Source organism: Falco peregrinus, chromosome 10 (assembly GCF_023634155.1).
Source record: "Falco peregrinus isolate bFalPer1 chromosome 10, bFalPer1.pri, whole genome shotgun sequence".
Classification (NCBI taxonomy): Eukaryota; Metazoa; Chordata; class Aves; order Falconiformes; family Falconidae; genus Falco; species Falco peregrinus.
Genome location: NC_073730.1, coordinates 16,824,206 through 16,843,154, shown reverse-complemented (window position 1 = coordinate 16,843,154; position 18,949 = coordinate 16,824,206). Strand labels below are relative to the sequence as shown.

Genomic DNA, 18,949 nt, shown 5'->3' with positions numbered 1-18,949 from the left:
CGAATATGTATAGGCGTTAATTGAATATTCATTTGTTTTATTGTATAAATGTGAGATGGTTCGTCACTTCGGGCATGCACGCTTGTGGAGGAGCGATCCCCCGTGCATCTGCGTGCAATAAACATACCTACTTTATAACTTTTGAGTTATAGAGTCTAATTCCGTACGTCATCTACAGGCCTTGAACCTGCCCGTACCCTCTGGCCTGAGAAGCAAGGGGTTTAGGTCAAGGAGTAAAAGCTAGCAGGTTGTGCAGCAAGCTGGATCAGGTGTTGTCAGAATTTAACGTGGAAGCTCAATTCTACTTTTCTTGTAGTCAACAACAGCTATGTCCACACCTCCTCATCTCCCAGAACTAATAAAGTGTAATTTTCTCATAACCTGCATTTTTATAACCTGTAAAAATCAGTTGCTTAATACAGTTATGCTTTTCCTTGCCCTTTTGGTTTACACGAACCATTCTGATCCTAAACTACCCCGTATCCTGCGTATCAGTAGGTTGGTACAGGTAGGTGCTGGCTGGAGCCTTTCTTAGAGCATCTGTGGCCCCATCCGCGACTCCTCAGCTTGTGCGTGTCGCAGCGTAAAGGTCGTTCGGCCTCTGGTGTCAGCCTCGGGTGGCCGGGACGTCAGCGCTACGTTAACTCTGTCGGAACAGTTGGCCGTGATGACCTGACTCCCTCTGCTAGCATTTTTCTCCGTAAGTTAAATTTAAGGAACTATCAGTTTTGGTGCCGGAGCTCAAAATGTGTACCCCTTCAGGACATACTCATGAGTAACAGCACGTAGTAACGAATGCGATCGTAACGCTTTCACAGCATCGCCTTTACACGGGTCATGGCGTAGCAGCAGTGACAAACTGACAGACGCTAACTGCGGCCGCTGCCCTCCGCACGTACGGCGAGCGCGGCCCCGCAGGTGACGGAGCGGGCAGGGCAGGCACGGCCGGGGGTGCCCCGCGTGCCCCCACGGGGACACCCCCCGAGAGCTCCGGCGCGCGGGGCACCCCCGCCAGCGCGTGCCGCCCGCAGCCGCGCCGCCCCAGCCCCCCCGCCCCGCTCCGCGCCCGGCCGCGCCTCCGCCCCCCCGCCAGACGCTCGGGGGGAAGCGCCCCCGCCCCAGCGGCCGCAGCGCCGCCGCCCCCCGGGAGCCGCCCGGGGCCTAGCCAGCCCGGGGCGGGCGGCGCGGGGCAAGGGCCGCGGGGGGCCGCGGGGCGGGCGCGGCGGCGCCTCCGCTCGGGCGGCTCCTGGCGGCGGCGGCGCTCCGAGCCGCTCCCGGCCGGCGGGGACGGCGGCGGCGGCGGCGGCGGGGCCCGATGGCGAGACCCGGCGCTGCGTGCCCGCCGCCCGCCCGCCGGGTGATGGTGGCCGCCCGGGCGCTGCTCTTCTGGGCGCTGGTGTACAGCTACTGCGGGGTGTGCGCCTGCATCGCCGGGCTGCGGCTGCTCTGGAGCATCGGCCGGCGGCCGGGCGAGACCTTCCGCTGGGTGGTGCGGGAGAACCCCCCCGCCTGCCTCAACGACCCCTCCCTGGGCACCCACTGCTACGTCCGGATCAAGGTGAGGGCGAGGGCGGGGGGCGCGGGCCCTCTGTGCGCACACGCGCCCCTGCGCGCGTCCCGCCCGGGTGCGCGGGCACCGCGCGCGCTCACACCCTCGCACGCTCGCGCCCCTGCGCGCCTTTGCGCGCCCGCCCGCGCTGCGCGCGCTGCGCCCGGTGAGCGGTGCCGCGCCCCGCCGCGATCGCTGGGGGCCGCCGCTGGGCCCGGCCCGGCTGCCCGCGGGGCGGCGGGGCTCGGCGGGCGGCAGAGGCGCTCGGCGGCCCCGGCTCCCCGCAGCGCGGGTACGTGCCCCGCCGCTCCCTGCGCCCTGCCCGGCTCCGCTCCGCGCTGCGCCGCGCTCCCGGTTATTTACGGTTTGCACGGCTGCCCCCGGGAGCCGCTTTCGTGCGTCGGGGTCACAGGCAGAACGCGGAGCACGAAGATGAGCCCCGGCCCTAAGGCTGCACCCTTCAAGCCAGCAGCCGGGTTTGATACTTGTCTCAGGTCTTTACCTGCCATTACTCCTCGGCCAAATGGTCTAAGCGAAGTTGCGTTAGCTTGGTTTGCTTTGTAGTTATAGGGGAGCAAAGAACGCACAGCAGTTTTTGTCAAATGTTTTTTGTGTTATTTTTAATGAAACAAGCACAAAGATCTCAGGGATCTGTGCAGATGGTCTTCTGCCAGGCAGTATAAATTATTGAGCCTCTCAGTTTCTCATTATTCACTTGTTTTCTTTTTCTAGTATCATTAGGAGGTGTGTGCGTGCTTTTTCACCCATATGCTACATTCTTTCTTCCTGTAGCACCAAGCAGCAAATTAATGGGTTGCTGGGGATGTGAGGGGTATGACAGTGATAAAAGACCACTTGGGGGCAAATCAAATTGCTGTCAATATGACAGTCTCACTCGCTTCCAGAAATATGAAACTCTTGGCATTGGATAACAGCAGGCTGATGTGTTACTTTCCAAATGAACGTATCCTACAGATCTGTACAGATTTCAAAAAAAGAAAGAAAAAAGTGTTTCAGAAAAAATGGCAACACCTGATGTCGGGGGGCGGGGGCAGAAAAAAGGGGACAGAAAGGAGCAGCTGGAAAGGTAGAGGCTGGGCTTACTTTGAGGCATGTGACGTTCAAACCGCTGCTGTACAAGCAACGATTTAATTTGTATGAGTTAAGGGGATGTCCTTAAAAGCAATAAATGGACTAAAATCAAAACATTGAGGGTAAATCCCTAGAGGACACTAGCTGAAAGGAGTGGGGTGGAGGAGGGCTTACCCACTACTCATGAAGTTGAGAAGAGAAGCTGTGGAAGGAAACTGAGAAACTTCTACTTTTTTAAAATATAAAAGGATCCTTTAGGCAGAGTGATATGGAAAATGGTGAAGGTGATGTAATGGCCTGACGGTTTGCTAGGAATTTACTTTTACCTCTGCGGACTTCAACTTCATTGGCTTCCCAGAGGAGAAATACCAGTGTAATTTTGGACAGAACTGAGCAAAAGTCCCTATTATATCCGTAGTGAGTATAAAAACCTCTACGTTCCCTCTTCAGAGCCTTTCAAGAATTGAGATGTCAGGTAATGGTTTTGTAGCTGGCTAGTGACTTAGCAGTGCCAAGGTAGCTCAGAGAATTTGAAGGATCTGTGGCAAGAAAAACTTTTTGTATGCATTTGTGATCCTTGGCCTGATACAAGCTCTTGATGCACAGCAAAAGCATGGGGTTTTCCTTCCCGTTTTAAAATAGCAGAGACAGTGCAGGCTCAGACATTTGTTCAGGAGCTGTACAACCTTTGCTCCTGCAGTTTGTTTTACATGACTTCTAAACAGCATGTTGTATTTTGTGAGCTCTTTCTCAACTTATGTATTCACTTCTGTGCTAGAAGTCGGTAATCCCTCTAGGTCATAATTTCAGTTTATTTAAATTCTGCTGGTTTTGACCTTAAGTTAGTATAAGCTTGTGTACATCCATTCATTTCAATGGTATTTCAGTGTTCAGCCTCTGCACTGCTAAGTAACTTGCCTGCTGGTAATGCTCATAAGACCCGTTTTCTTAAAAGGTGCATCAGAAATAATGGCTATAGACAGGGCAGAAAGACGATTGTAACATTAAGGCTTTCTTTTCTGAAGCGAGTCTGAACCCTTGAACAGTAAAAACGAGCAAAACCAACTTCCTTTCTAGTTACTTAATTTTGATTGCTTTTGGTTCTTAAGAATCTATACGGTCCTTTATTGTGCCCGAATGCAACGTGATAGTTTAAATAGTTGCATAATCTTACAAACTAACTGAAAGACTGAAAATGCATTTAAAGCAAACTGTATTTTAAAGTCTTTCCAAGAAGCGCATGATGTGTCCGTGTGAAAGCAAGGTGCCAGCTCCGACGATAATCTGCATTTCCCAGTCACTGTGCCAGGCGGTGCTGTTTCAGAAACGTTAGCGTGCTCATGGCTGAGCTGGCACACAGTCACCACAGCCTGACATGTATTAAAGATGGTCCTCCCCGGAAGAAGCTGTGGCAGCCAGGGTGTGGGATACTCAGCATTGCCAGGGTGTAGCAGATACCTGATCTCAGAATTGCAAACAACTTCAGCTTCAAAAACTGACAATTTTTTTCAGGGCCAATATTAGAATATTGCCTGCAACCATATTCATTCTCAAATCCCAGTATAGCAGTTCTATGCAGCAATAAAAACACGCTTTTTCTCTCGTTTTAGGATTCAGGGTTAAGATTCCACTATGTGGCTGCTGGAGAAAGGGGTAAACCACTCATGCTGCTGCTTCATGGCTTCCCAGAATTCTGGTAAAACTCCCTATGCTCTTTTCTTGTGTAAAAGAGGCTGCTTGTGATACCCAAGAGTGGTTGTCTCAGCTTAAGTATCCCCAGTGTGACCTGTATCCCCAGTGTGATCCGTTTTATGTATCTATGAGTACTAACAGCATGAGGTTTTAGTAGGGAGCACACCATTGAAACATTTCTTTAATGCAGCATCCACAAAAATATCCTGCAGGCTGATGCAAACCAACCATCTTTCTTGCATTGTCAGTCCATATTTCCCCAAGTATGTACACTTTTCTTCAAACTTTGGGGAGGAACTGCTCATTTTTAGTGAACTTCCTGTTTGGATAACATTTTTACTGCATGGCTAAACTTACAAATTACAGTAGAGGGTGTTAAAATAAGGATCCTTTATATTTAAGTGCAATATGGATTGCTGCATTTGTTAAAAATATTATACATTAATTTTTAACTGGGGGAGGGGAAGAGGAACTATGAGTTCTATAGGCTATTGTGCAGCCTAATTTCAGAATGCTACTCAGGGAAAAAGGTTCTATTATTAGTTCATCACAAGATGCATGATGAATCAAACCCAATCCTAAATGTTTGTTTATAACAATGAAAAGCAGTCATGTGTCTAATGATTTAACCGAATTGCTCAGGCTGTCATTGCCAGGTTTAACTAGTGAAGCATGGCTTACAGAACTTGCAGCAAAAAAACAATAAGGGAATAGGGGAAGTGGTAATGCCAGTAATTCAGCAAGTTAAATGATCCTTTTCCTTTCTAAACTCAGATATGGAGCTAGGGTCCACTGTTGGAACTGTGATCTTTCAAGCTGGACTCAGGTCATACCATGATAAATTGACCCAGGTAAAACAGAGGTCAGTTCTGTTCCCTTAGCAATTTCCTATAGATACTAAGCCTTGAGGATGATAGTAGAAAGTCGTATTTATTTTAAGATAGATTTTCAAAATAGTAGATTTTTCTGGTAATAAATTATTATCTAAACGGTTTAAAACTGTAAACTTTGTTTTAAAAAGACAGTTAGATGGAGGGGTCTATGCAAACATTATGTATACCTTGCATAACACATATTCTAACCCAGTAAGACAGCTGAGACTACAGCTGATTTCCCCTACAGTGGGAATAATAACAGAAAATTTAGCGTTTTATATACATATTCTACTGAGATCCATTATATTATTAAAAAAAAAAAAAAGAGCTGTTCTTACAGTCTACAATGGTGAGTCATGCTTTAAGTGACAGTTAATATATTGTATTATCTGACCATTTAAAAGGAATAAGAAGCTGTTATATAGGTCACTGGGACCACCAATAGCACAGTTTATGTAACTTTTTAAAAAGAAGACTACATGCCAATAGTCAACAAAATAGCTGCATTAACAATACTGATGTTAGCTTGTTAATTCAATCAGTGAAGAATTTTTTATGCAAGAATAGAAATTGTTTTGAAAGCACAAGATAAAATAATCACAATTTAAGAGATATTTAAAGCAGCATCAAATTCATATCGTTTGTCTAGCAAAAAAACCCCAAACAACCAAAAGCCAAAACTGGATATGATTCACAGTTACAGTTCTTAATTGTTACAAATCCTCTGTTTTCAAATATCTCTAGGTTATAAGTAGGGCAAATATAACCAGACAATACTGACTTTAGTGAGTGGCTGAGAATGCCTGAAGACGAACAATCACTTAAGAATATAAAGCTATTTAGTGCTTTAGATAAATAAGAACTTGAAAATCAATACCTATGTTGTGGAAAGACAACAATAAATTATTTTAAATTGGGCATAATGTGTTGAGACAGTTGGGGACCTCTAAGACTTGTGTGTGAGCTGCTAAATTTTGTACAAGCTGCCTTTCAGAAAGAATGTGTTGTGAAAGTCACCAAATAGTTTACACGATCAAACCTTATGAACATGAAAGCATTCACCAACATCTCCAAATTCTGCTTGCAAAGCAGTTGTCCAATAGTTACATTTCGTATGTGGTAAAAGGATTTCTTTGAATATAAAACCTACCCATTTGGTGGGTCAGACATTTGGTGGTTGATGGACTGCTGAAATGATGGACTGAAAACAGAAGATGAGGATAGCAAGTAGACATTTTCTGAAAACAAAAATTGTTTGTGTATTTATGGGCCTCGTTGTTTCTTCTTACTGAAGTATCTAAGATAACTACAGCAGTTACCATGGCAAATTCAGCTTCCACATCATTGTATAATGCCTTTAAAATTTCATTCCTGGAGAAGTTGGCTCTTGTATTTGCATTATACAGCACTGAAATGAAAAGGTTCTGACTGTTCTGTTTATATGAATGCAAATGTCTGTAATTAATGATTGTTACTGTAATAGTACTTATGTTTCAAGCCCCTAATAGGCTGGAGGCAAAGCAAAAGTGGAAGAGCCAATGGTCTGATATAGATACTGTTTGAATTAAGGTAGAATTCTGTGCCTCACTTTAAACAATTGCTGGTGATCCAAATGTTATATATTGTTTATCTAAGACCTGAAACAAGAGCAGAAGGGAAAGCTAGATCCTAGCACAGAGGGATGCAGCTATTATTCTATATGCCTAGAAGGATCATGGGTTTTGTAGATCTTTTTGTTACAGTATAAGATAAGGCCACATCTGTCTTGATACTGACTATTTTGAAATTTATTTGGTTTTAATAACAATTGAATGGCAGGTAGTTCTTCAGGATGAGGCCCACCATTTTCTTTTCTTGTTGTTCTTGCTTCCTAACACACATCTAGTCACTATATACTGTTACAGAATGAGGAACAGCCCAGGCCTTTGCCCAAGTTCTTGATTTTGTATGTCTTTTAATGTGTGCAATGTTGTCACTCTTTTCCATAGACACACAAGCAATTAAGTACTTTGTGTAGTACCAACACATTGAGAAGCTGTTCTGGAACAATTCTGGTAGTATAGAGACACAGATGAAAGTGTATGTAATATAAATCATATGAACTTCACCAAGTTCATTTGTGATTCATTGTATTTCCTTCTTTAGTTTATTTAGTGTATGAATTATCTGACATTCCTTTTCTGAAAGGGAAAAAAGGCCAACAAAGAAATGTGCCTTGAGGCGTGTTTCCCCACTCCATCCAAATGTGTGTGTGAGCAAGCCAGGGAGAAGAGGAAGCTTTTCAAACATTACATTACAAACAAAAATTTTCAAACATTTTTGACAATACTACAGCTCCAAGGATAAAACGGAATAGTCCTCTGTGTGCTCTCGTTGATGCCCGCTTCCTTTGCAGCAAAGGGACCATGCCAGACTTCAAGAACTGTTGAAACACAGTTGTAAGGTTCTGGCCATGTTCCTTTTCTGGCGTCCACACTTCCTCTCTGGGTAGTTCAAGAAGGGAGCACAAAACTACTGTAGCCATAAAGGACCATCAACACATCACAGAAAGAAAAAAGAATCTCATTGCAAAAAAAGCCGTGCTAATTTACCCTCAACTATTTGGGACCAAAAGCATTGAGTGTGTATTTTGGTATCATACTGCTTGACCTTTGTAACTCCAACTTCTTTTCCCCCTTTGTTAGGTATTCTTGGCGCCATCAATTGCGGGAATTTAAAAGTGAATATCGAGTGGTGGCTCTGGATTTGAGAGGTTATGGAGAAACTGATGCCCCTTCTCACAAAGAAAATTACAAGTTAGATTGCCTGATAACAGATATAAAGGATATTTTGGAATCTCTAGGTAAGTTAGTAGAAGACAAAACTACTCAGCTCATAGATGACTTGATTTTCTGGAATAAAAACCATAAAGATCTAGCATTGATTTTATTTTTTTTAACTTAATTCTCTCTAATATATAAACATTACAGATAGGTGTAGCTATAAATCTAAGGATACTCATTTTATGGACTATTATCAATGGAAAAGGTTTGTTTTCTAATTATGATGCGTATGTCAGTATAAACAATATGTAAAGATGATTTTCCATCATGAGTTTTAAAAAAATCTTCCCTATGTACTGTGAAATCCAGCAGTACAAACCTGTGGTCTTTTTCACTAAGAAGGTCTTTGTTTATTCCTAACCATTGCACTTAGTGGAGAATGTTCTGAATGAAAAGTCTAATAGCACTTGCAGACAGAAGAATTTAAATCGGGTGACATTTTTCTTGCACAAACAAGATAGAATAAATATTGTGGGCTGTACATCTGCTGTATTAAACAAAAAATATCCCAAAATACTACTCCTGCACAGTAGTCAGTTCTCAAGAGCTGGATCACTGTCTTGCACAACAGTGAGAACAGAAGGGATAACAAGGGACATATTGCTCCCTGTGGCAAATACATAGTGTAACAGCCTAGAGCTTGAAGCAACCCTGCAAAATTTGCCCCTCCAGTGAAGTGAGCCGTTCTAGTGATAAATTGTAACACCTAGTGAAAGGTATTTCCCTTCCATACCAGTAGCAAGACAAGGGATTTGACTGTCATTCTCTGACTCATTTTAATTCCTCAGATACTCTAGGGACTGTGAAACAACTTACTGCATTTCACATGAAGAAATAGTAAAGCAGTGATTCCAGTTCTAAGGTTTGAATTTAGGATTTGCTTTGTGATGTCTGAATGTTGTCAAACGATTGGGCAGGCAGTCCCCACACTGTGTTTATGTTTTCCAGCCTTTGCCGGTTGTGTTCATCTCCATGGTAATGCCATGGTTATGGTTGAGAAGTGCTCTCATCATAATTAATTTGATAAAGACTTAATTTTTTTTTAAAAAAGTATTTCTAAGGCTTGTTATCTTTGTTCTAACCGCAAGTTAAATTCTTTTGGAGAACTTGATTATATCAAAAGTGCTTGAAAAGATTTCTATTCAAGAGGGGTTATAAGGTGTTTTGATAACTGTGTCCAAATTGATGTTGGAATTCTAAACAGTTTTCTTTCTAAACAGGCTTCTATATATTTTATTTGTAGTGTATGTACTCAGCATTACAGTCCTCATTGAGGATGGGTGACGGATCTGACACTATAGTGTCAGATACATACTATAGTATGTATTCCAGCAGTGGTTAAAGGAGGAATGGTTAGGCTTCCAAAAACTCTGTGATGATTCCTCCTCCCTTTATTGCTGTTAAACTACCATTTTTATCGATGGAAGAGTAACTACGTGAATGCCATGAACTATAAATTGCCATCAGAACACCATATGGAGAAAAGCTACAGTTCTACCAAGTATATAAATGTGTGTAATTATGTGTGTATATATCTATATATATATATATCATATATATATATATGGCTATAAGTATAATGCCCACTTTTTGCATAATGATGATGTTCAATACTTAGATAACCTCCCATAGTCAGAGAAATTCATAAGGATTAGTTTTGTTCAGGAGGGGCTCAGGAGATTGCTCAGTCTTTCTGTCTGCAGTTTCAAACTCCAAACTCCCTCAACATGACAAATGTACACGCATTAAAATGACTGCAAGTTGAATTGCATATCTGACCCTATGTTGGCCAAGATGGGAACAGGATGGTCATTTGGATACTGAGTGACTTGAGTTTGACATTGAGGTAGTATAGTTAAAGTGTAATTGAAGTCCAATTAAATAATTTTAATAATTTGTTAATTTTTAAACTATAGTAGCGCACTATTTTTTCTGGCCATTAGTAATGGAAGCAGTGCTGTATTAAATAGTTACATTAATAAATGTGCTGAACTGCCTATTTTGCCCAGTAATGGTTTTCATATCTGGGATAATTTGGATGGATAAAAATTCCACTGAAATAAAAGCACAAATCTGTGTTTATGTGGTAGGATACAACAAGTGTGTGTTGATTGGCCATGACTGGGGAGGAATGATCGCTTGGTTAGTGGCTATATGTTACCCTGAAATGGTGACTAAGCTGATTGTCGTTAACTTCCCCCATCCTTCTGTATTTACAGGTAAGTTTTATAGTAGTCTTTGTTAATCCAGAGTATCTGCATTTTCATTATGATTGTCTTTGCTTTGAGGTTACTGAAGAAATAGCTACTTGCCCCTTTAGATGTTCAGTAGATAAGTTGCCAGTACGCAGTGCCTCTCACAATCTAGACTGTATTTTATGAAGCAATAAGGTATAAATATTTGACTTTTTGAAATAATTTATTGTAGGAAGTGGGAATGCTTGCAACCAAACTTACTGATGGTTTTCTTAACCCTCGAAGTTCCACAAACATAATTTTTCTATATATTAATCTGTTTTATACCACTTTGGCAGGATAAAAATTCCCTGAAGAGGGGTGCATATTACATTACACCTAGATTAAGGCCTCACTGCATTATTAAATCTGCATAAAACAGCCTTTATATAAATGTGAATCAGACATTGGAATGTAATCCTGATTTAGGTGACAAGTGACAAGTTATGAACTGGTATAGCATTCATTGGAACAAGACAGCCTTTCCGGGCTGCTTACTGAAGGCACAGGAACATATTAATAGTGAGCCAAAACAAGTATTTAGGTGTACTAGCAGAATTTGTTGTGTGATAGGCTTTGCGCTTGTCTACTACCCAGAATTAAAAAACATTTCATAGGGATTAGATCATTCAGCAATTAAAATTATAGTATCTCACTAATTTTAGTTTCTTGAGTTGCTGACCTTACCCTATTTCCATTTAAAAAGTCATTCAATTTCTGCAGAAATAGCTAAGAATATTCAGTGCAGCTTTAATTTTCACTTCAGTTGAATGTAAATCTGACCTTACACCACTGTGGAATCAGAACCATTCACACATGTTGATCCCTCAGTGTTCTTGGGCACCTTTCTAAGATACTAAATAACGTTTTGCCATGTAGTTAAGTAAGTTTCACTTACCCAAGGAAAGGTCTGTTCACCACTACCTCAGCAAGCAGGAGCTTCTTGCAGTATTTTCACCGAGAACAGGAGCCAGGCTGTATAGAAGACAAATACATTTTATTATAGTATTTCTTAGTGTTTGTTTGCATATTTCTTAAAGTACAAAATGTGTTGCTTGATAAAGCCTCCCTGGATCAAATTTGTTCTACTGTGGATTAAATTAAAATACACATTTTATAAACTGCGTAGAAAAGTAAAGCGAGCAGTGTTGATGATGGTCCATCGATGAAAAACGTAATGGGTGATGCAATTTAAGAAGGCATAAGATATGAATGCTCAGAAGATAGCTGACACTTCAATTTACTTTGTTTTAAACCCCATTTTTATTCACTGTCAGAATTAATATTTCAGAGAGATCTCCTGTGTTGGGAGTGCAGTTTTGCCTTCCTGAATTTTCATCTGTAAACGATAAGTTCTAGACTCCCTAGTACCTGCATACATTCTGGGCTGGCTTGAGGAAGGTAGAGATTTGAATGCCAGTGTTGGCCCTTTTACTCGTAGAGACATGAAATTGCAATTAAAAATAAAAAAGACAATGCAAATTTTACTATATAATTTTCTTTTGTTATATACACTCTGATGTCTTTATAAGTGACACTATGTAACCCTGATTACAGTTCCTGAAATTGCCAAGAAGACAACTGCTAGAAAAATTCTGTACTTTCTGTGAACAGGCTTGATGCTGTCTTTAGAATATAAGTGGATCGTCATCTACAGATTTCTGTGCATCACATGCTTGATGACAAGAGATACTTAAAGGCTTGTATCTATGGATCTTATTCCACAGCTGAAAAAAAAAAATGCTTTGGACTAGATACACAAATTGATCTCTAAGTGAAATTAAACTCATCAGTCTAACTGCCCTCACCTAATCTTTGGCAGGCTTCTGGTTTGCTGACTGTTTCTGTTAACACATCTAAAAGAAGTATGTTTTAATGGCCACATCATGTACTTACTCCTGAAACAATAATCATCCTTTGTCACATAGCATGCTCTAACGTAATATTTTTAAAACATTCCTTTACGTTTAAAAAAATAGTAATATTAACAGTAATTTTGTTTGAGTCATCAGTTTTCATTTTTAATTCATGGGCATTTTTGTTTCAGAATACATTCTACGACATCCATCACAATTGATTAAATCTGGTTACTACTTCTTTTTCCAAATGCCATGGTTTCCTGAATTCATGTTTACACTAAATGATTTCAAGGTGAGCAAATTGAGTGCTCTTGTTTATATATTTAACTATGAGTGATGGAAGAATTGTCACCTACGTTGATCCCTTCTGATGTATTTATAATTACTGGAAAAAGTACAGAGCTTTCTGATTTTTCTTTTGAAGCCTTATATAAAGTAGGATATAAGTACATAGAGGTTCTGAGATTAACTCTGGCTTTTGCATCTCTGTGAGGTGTTCAGTTATGTACTTTTAACCTCCTACAGTATATTACTCCATCTAGAAAGTCAACTGGTTTTGTGCCCATGCCAGTGGGACATGTTTGGTGCCTGGGGAATTCCTGCTGACTTAACTAAAGCTACTGTGTGCAGTGGGATATCCTCTTACCCTCAGAGCCCGCTCCAGCGCAGGCAGACTGGGAGTCTGGGCGTTGGATTCAGCCAGGTGGTTAATTCTGCTTGAGGAGCCAGCAAGGCCAACACCTGGTATAACCTTAAAACATAAGTACAAGTATATAGAAAGGGAAAAAGCAGCTGGAGGCTTGCGTACTCCTACATGCGTATAACCCAGTGCTGCACGCACACAGGGCACAGCAAGCTGGGGAGGTCTCCAATCATTCTCTCCCCTGCTCTGTCAGCTGCTGGGGTCCATCCCAGAGGAAAGTATGTGCCTGCATTTGTCTTTGCCTGTCACAGGCGGCAGATCAGGGTGCAGAATTGAGTAACATGGTAATGCTGGTATTTGCCTGTACTGGTTTATTCTGAAGTAAATTGTACCATAATTAAGTTTTACTGTGTGCTTTACACATAGCTCTCTAAAAAAACATTTAAGCCATTCGTTATACTCTAAACGATATATAGACAGATTTTAGAAAGATGTGCCCCATTGAAGGAGAGAAATCACATTTTCTAGCTATTTTATGTAATCGCTTTTTATGCTTCCTTTTGTAGGTTCTGAAAAGTTTATTTACAAGCCACGCCACTGGAATTGGAAGGAAAGGCTGCAGATTAACAGCAGAGGATATTGAAGCTTATCTCTATGTTTTTTCACAACCTGGAGCGTTAACTGGACCCATTAACCATTACAGAAATATTTTCAGGTCAGTGTAAAATTCTGAAACTAGTTAAAATATTCCAGAGAACCCTGGGGGCCAAAAACGTTATTGCAGCTTCTGCCGCTAAAGCAGAAGGAAAAAACCGCCAGTCTCGTTTGTAAGGTCTCAACAAATGCATTCGGTGTCAAGCAGCCTGATGCAGAGTGAGCTGTATGAGGTATCCACACAAAACGGTGAAACACCCAGAGTGCAGTGAAGGAAAATCTTTGTTTCAGAATCTAATAAAGCAAGGATCCTTCCTCATTCACAGAACCCATGGCAATCACAAAATTCCATCTCTTAAGTAATACTCACAAAATTAACATCAATTAATTGTTTGCATTACAGTTCATATTATCTAATAATAAGATCTCTGAAGAGCTTATTATTACATAATACTACTAGATAATATGGCATCCAAGTACATTCCCTAACTTTTTAACTTTCCAAAACCATGCCTGATTAATTTTATTACGTTTGGGCTGTTTTTTATAAAAAGGTGGGGTAGGTTTTTTTGTAACTAGGCATAAAACTACCCCTAACTCATTGTTTTGGGGTTTTTGGTTGGTTGATTGGTTGGTTTGGTTGTTGGTTGGTTTTCTTTGTTCCTGCATTGGTCTCATCAGACAGTGGCCGCAGTAAGCATGTATAGCACAGAGCATGCATAGACTCAAACTGAGAGATAGTATCATAATAGGAGATATTCACAAGGTTAGTGTTTATTTTATTTTCTCAAGCAGTTTTCTAATGGTTTTAACTTTCCTGGAAGGAGCTGACTTGGCCTTAGAGACAGACTGATGCCCCCTTTTTATCTACCAAAAACTTAACAGGGCCACAAGGTCTTGAACTCTGCATATACTCTACTTAAAACTTATAGACCAAACTTGAAGTACTATACCAAGAAGAGTGGAACTGAACTCTTTTTTTTTTTTTTTCCTTTACTGCCTCCAGTCTTCAACAGCGCTAAATCTCCTGCATGCTTCTGTAACACAAGACCAGCTTCCCAATATTCTTTAAAAACTACAATTCTCTTCCTTCCCTATACTCAAACAGTAGATGTTTGAAGTAGATTAACTTTTCGTTTTCTCAGGTCCAAATGTAGTGCCACCTTTACTGTTTTTTCCATGCCTTCCATGCTGTCACTGTCAGGAGAGCAGTCAGCAGGGAAATACTGGGAGGAAAACAAGGGTCTGAGCTAGATCCTGTTTTGTACAGGCTCAGAGGCAAAACTGGAATAAGAAAGTAGAGAGGTGGTATATTTTCTTCTAAACAAGATAACACCAAGCAGAGACACCAATGGGAAATAAATGAGATGGCTGTGCTGGTAACAGCACACTTATTTAAAGCTATGCAGAGAGTGGTTGATGACGTCAGCTGGGATGTCCAAGGGCGACAGGGAGCTGTGCGGCTGCACGGCAGCTCCCTGGCCCCTCAACTGCACTGCAGGAGCCCCCAGGGTTGGGCTAATGAGGCACTGGAGAGGCATGAACGCCCTGAGCCTAGCTCGTTAGGTTTGCCACAGCACTTCACATCAGTGCGTGCGCCCATTAACCAGATGCTTCTCTGACAATAACAGTGAAGTATCTGTGATAGCTGATAGCTGAATTGCTATGGGATTCAGATGAGACAAATGTAAGAGTTGCATATGTTTAAAGTATTTTTTCAGGCCTTTCAGGCTACTAGTTATTAATCAGAAAGTATCTTCACAGCTATTAATTCATCTCTGTGTGTGTATGTTTGTGCATTATTTGCTTTATTTCTCTAAGGAAAATATACCTGTACTGAATTCAGAGAATAATATTTTAGGTGCTATCAGCCACAATGCAGCAGGCTTTGGACTGGAAGCAAAAGATTAGTCTTCAGCTCATTCAGTTCTTGCCACTAGTCCTGATAGCTGCACCTTATGGGGTGTGAATCATTAAATATTAAAACTGGATTGAAATTTTTACTTCCTCCCATACAAGCCATTAAACAGCACTTAGACATTCATGACTGGTATTCACTGTAACTCTCAGTGGGCTGGCACTGGTGACTTAGGTGTTAAAGGTTTCCAACTCATTACTGTCCACCTGGAGTTTCATTCTTCAGAGCTTAATTTTTCTGGAAAGTTATTTCCAAAGAGATGATTGAAATCACCTACTTCCATCCATCACCAACACATCCTTGTATAAATAGCACAGCAGTCATTTCCCTTTGCTACACTTTAGATACAAACACTTTTGGAATAAAAATCATAAAGCTTTTGTATTATGCTTGGCTAAGAGAGATAGGTAAGCGTTTGAAGCTTGAATTTCTTCTGATATGCTGTTTTTTTAGAAAACGGCATTAGTTCTCTTACGGCAGTTAAGAAGTGCTTCACTATTTGTTTACAGATAGCTGCATAACAGTGCTATATGAAGGTTCGCATGTTTTTCAGACAAACTTCTTGAGTGGAATTTCCCTTTCTAAATGTGCAATCTGTGTTTTAAAGGAGATTTCTAGAAACTTCAGGCATGATGTAACGTCCCATATTCCAGACTGAAAAGGAATATAGTGTAGCTCATAGGCAATGAAAAATGACAGGTTGTTCATCTATGCTCTATGCGTAAAAAGCCTGGTAGGGTTTTCCTAAGTGAGGCCAGAAATCTTGCAAGGCACTTCAGCACAAAAGGAAAATAGTAAACCCTACAGTAGTGAAAAAATACACATCTAAATAGTGAAGAGATCCAGAACAGTGGATTTAAAAGGTAAAGGGATTAGGCATCTAAATGCACTGAATCAGATCATCAGATTATCAATTTTTAAAACTGATAATATGAATAAGCTATGGTTTAGTGGCTGAGGTCAGGCTGTTTGCAAAACGAGATTTTAAATCCACTGGTACAAAAGCCATTTAAAGAATTTTCCAAATTCATCAATCAAAATGAAATTAAATTATTATTTAAAGTGACCATTTATTAATATTTCTTGACATTATGTATAAGTAGAGAGGGAGAATGTCTTTCTCTTATTTTAAAGTAATGCATGCTATCATCTTTGTCTTTCCCTTTCTAGAGCATAGTCTCTTAACTCTTAAGTTTCAACCTAGGACTTAAGTATGTCACAAAAGTTTGATCAGAAAAATCTTTTTTATACATTACTGGTTTAAAATAGTTATGTTTGAGCATTAATGTTATAAAAATTTGTATCTGATCAGATGGAATCTGTTTTGAATTGACACGGCTAGTCTGTTACAGTATGTGGCTAAGATCAAGTGATTCAAGCATAAATTAGATCAATTTTTCAGCACCTCTTTTACAGATGAGCTGGAATAAATTCTGGTGGGTTAGTATGGTTTATGTTGAAGTACTTTTTCATTTCTAGCTACTTGTATCTTTCATAATGTCTGCCTTTAATGTGAGGAAATATTTATAGAATATTTCATGAAATATTCCAAATAAAATTACTGTATTAAGAAAAAGTAATACATTATTACTGAAAGCTTAAATAGGTCCTTTTGGTGGTATAATTTTCATTAACATTTTACTTTCTTCAAATGTCTTATAAATGTATTTATTTTTAAACGCTTTCTAGTCTGCCAAAGCTGTGGCTTGTGATGTTGCAGTTTTAAAGAGATTATGACTCCATGAAAATTTTTAATCAACAGTTTTCTCTCACTGCGTACAGATGTAGGTATGTAAGTCCAAGGCCTTCAAAAACATACTGTAGCTCTTTGTAAAGGGAACTCGGATACTCTTTGAATGTTAGCATGAATTTCAGAGATGAATGAATGTAACTGAATACAGTTCAGCATTTCAGGCATCAGTGTTCTACAGAATATAATTCCTACAGGTACTTTTATTTTTAGCTGTACTACTTCATATTTAAGTTTGAGTAGGTCTGAAAAACTTGCTGGTATCTTCCATAGTGTCCCAAAATGGCAGGCTGCCATTTCCTGGGCAACCATTTTTTGGTAAGGCAGTTTGGTTACTGAGGTAGCTAAATGCCTTCAACACTGTAATCTAAACGTTATTCAAAGCATCATATTTTATTAAAACCTACTTGCAGTAAATAATGAAGGTTCAGAAATGTGCTATAGCATTCATCAACTGAGGGAAAGCCACTGACAACAAAATTCTGGCCGTGTTGTTCCATACTCCCTTTTACAGAGGTCATGGGGCTCCTGGGCTGTGCACCTTGCACTCATGCTCCAAAAATAAGACCTGCGTTGTAATCAAATGCTGATTACAGACATATTACAGTAAAAGTATCTTCTAACTATTTTACCATCCTTAAAAAAATTAAAGGACTTTAAGTCACAGGACTGTTTTCTTGGTATTGTAGAAGATATCTTGGAACCTAGGAAGCTTGCAATGAGATTCTGTGTTGACTTCAAAAGCTAAGTTGACTGAAATTTGTCTTGGTTATTTTTTTCTTAAAATAAGACCTAACTAAGTGTGGTTTGTTTTATTTTTAAAGCTGTCTACCTTTGCAGCACCATGAAGTCATTATGCCAACCCTGCTGTTGTGGGGAGAAAGAGATGCATTTATGGAAGTTGAGATGGCAGAAATTACACGGATTTATGTTAAAAATCATTTCAGATTAACTATTTTGTCTGAAGCCAGTCACTGGCTCCAGCAGGATCAACCTGACATAGTGAACAAGCTGATATGGACCTTTCTAAAGGAAGAGACAACAAGAAAAAGAGAGTGACTGTATGTATGTGTTTTAAGGAGTCCACATAAAAGCTTGTCAGATTTAAAACCTAATTGTTATCAGGGCCATATTTCCAGCCTGCCTTCTATTTTGAGCTCTGTTAGAGAAAAGTGTTTTCAATGTACTGTACATTTGGACACCAATGTTACTGCTAAAAGAAAAAGTGAGTATGAGAATATATGATACCAACGTTGGTTTTACCTGTATACTTGTATTTTGCACATAAAGACACCTGCCTTAAGATATATATGTATTTGTACAGAAAGAAAATCATGGAAAGTTGCTTGGTTTTGTTTTCCCCCTTGCTTTACAGTTTTAATGTGTGGTGCCTTTTAAAGATTTATAATGAAACAATAGAGTGGTGTCATACTGAAGACAGTCATGAGTTTTCATTCTAGATTCGCCTGAATTTTTTTAATGTATTTTGCCATTAAACAGTATCTAACTCTTTTTATTATCTATATTTTAGCATACTGAATGATTGAAAAATTTCTGGACACATTTCTAGTCTCAAAGTGAATAATGATACGTATCTTGTTGTATTGTTGAATGCAGCTGCTTTGTGTGATGTGTTTTACTTTCTTGACTAAAAAATGGGAAATCTGTACACTCAACATGTCTGAACAAGAAAAATGGAAAATTAAGGTGTAACATGTATCAGATCCACCTCTGTCTAATAAAATGCAACTTACACTACTCCCTTTATGTGACTTGCTATGGAGAGATTTTCTTGCTGAAGCTAAAAACTGGGTTTGAATAGCTGAAGTGTCTTGTCTGCTGCGCAGCCTTCCTTATGCTA

General features: G+C 40.2%; 1 protein-coding gene across 2 annotated transcripts; it reads left to right on the top strand.

The window, feature by feature from the left end:
- Nucleotides 1–1,218: 1,218 nt before the first annotated feature.
- EPHX4 (epoxide hydrolase 4) lies at nucleotides 1,219–18,855 on the top strand. 2 transcript variants are annotated; one of them, XM_055815751.1, is made up of 8 exons: nucleotides 1,438–1,558; nucleotides 4,252–4,337; nucleotides 5,108–5,195; nucleotides 7,893–8,050; nucleotides 10,121–10,249; nucleotides 12,312–12,415; nucleotides 13,333–13,481; nucleotides 17,913–18,855. In XM_055815751.1, the coding sequence occupies exons 2-8, from the start codon at nucleotides 4,274–4,276 to the stop codon at nucleotides 18,145–18,147; spliced, it is 927 nt and encodes a 308-aa protein (XP_055671726.1). In that variant the 5' UTR covers nucleotides 1,438–1,558; nucleotides 4,252–4,273; the 3' UTR covers nucleotides 18,148–18,855. The 2 variants fall into 2 exon arrangements, with proteins under 2 accessions (XP_055671725.1, XP_055671726.1); XM_055815750.1 differs by lacking the exon at nucleotides 5,108–5,195 and having other exon boundaries at nucleotides 1,219–1,558.
- Nucleotides 18,856–18,949: the final 94 nt, after the last annotated feature.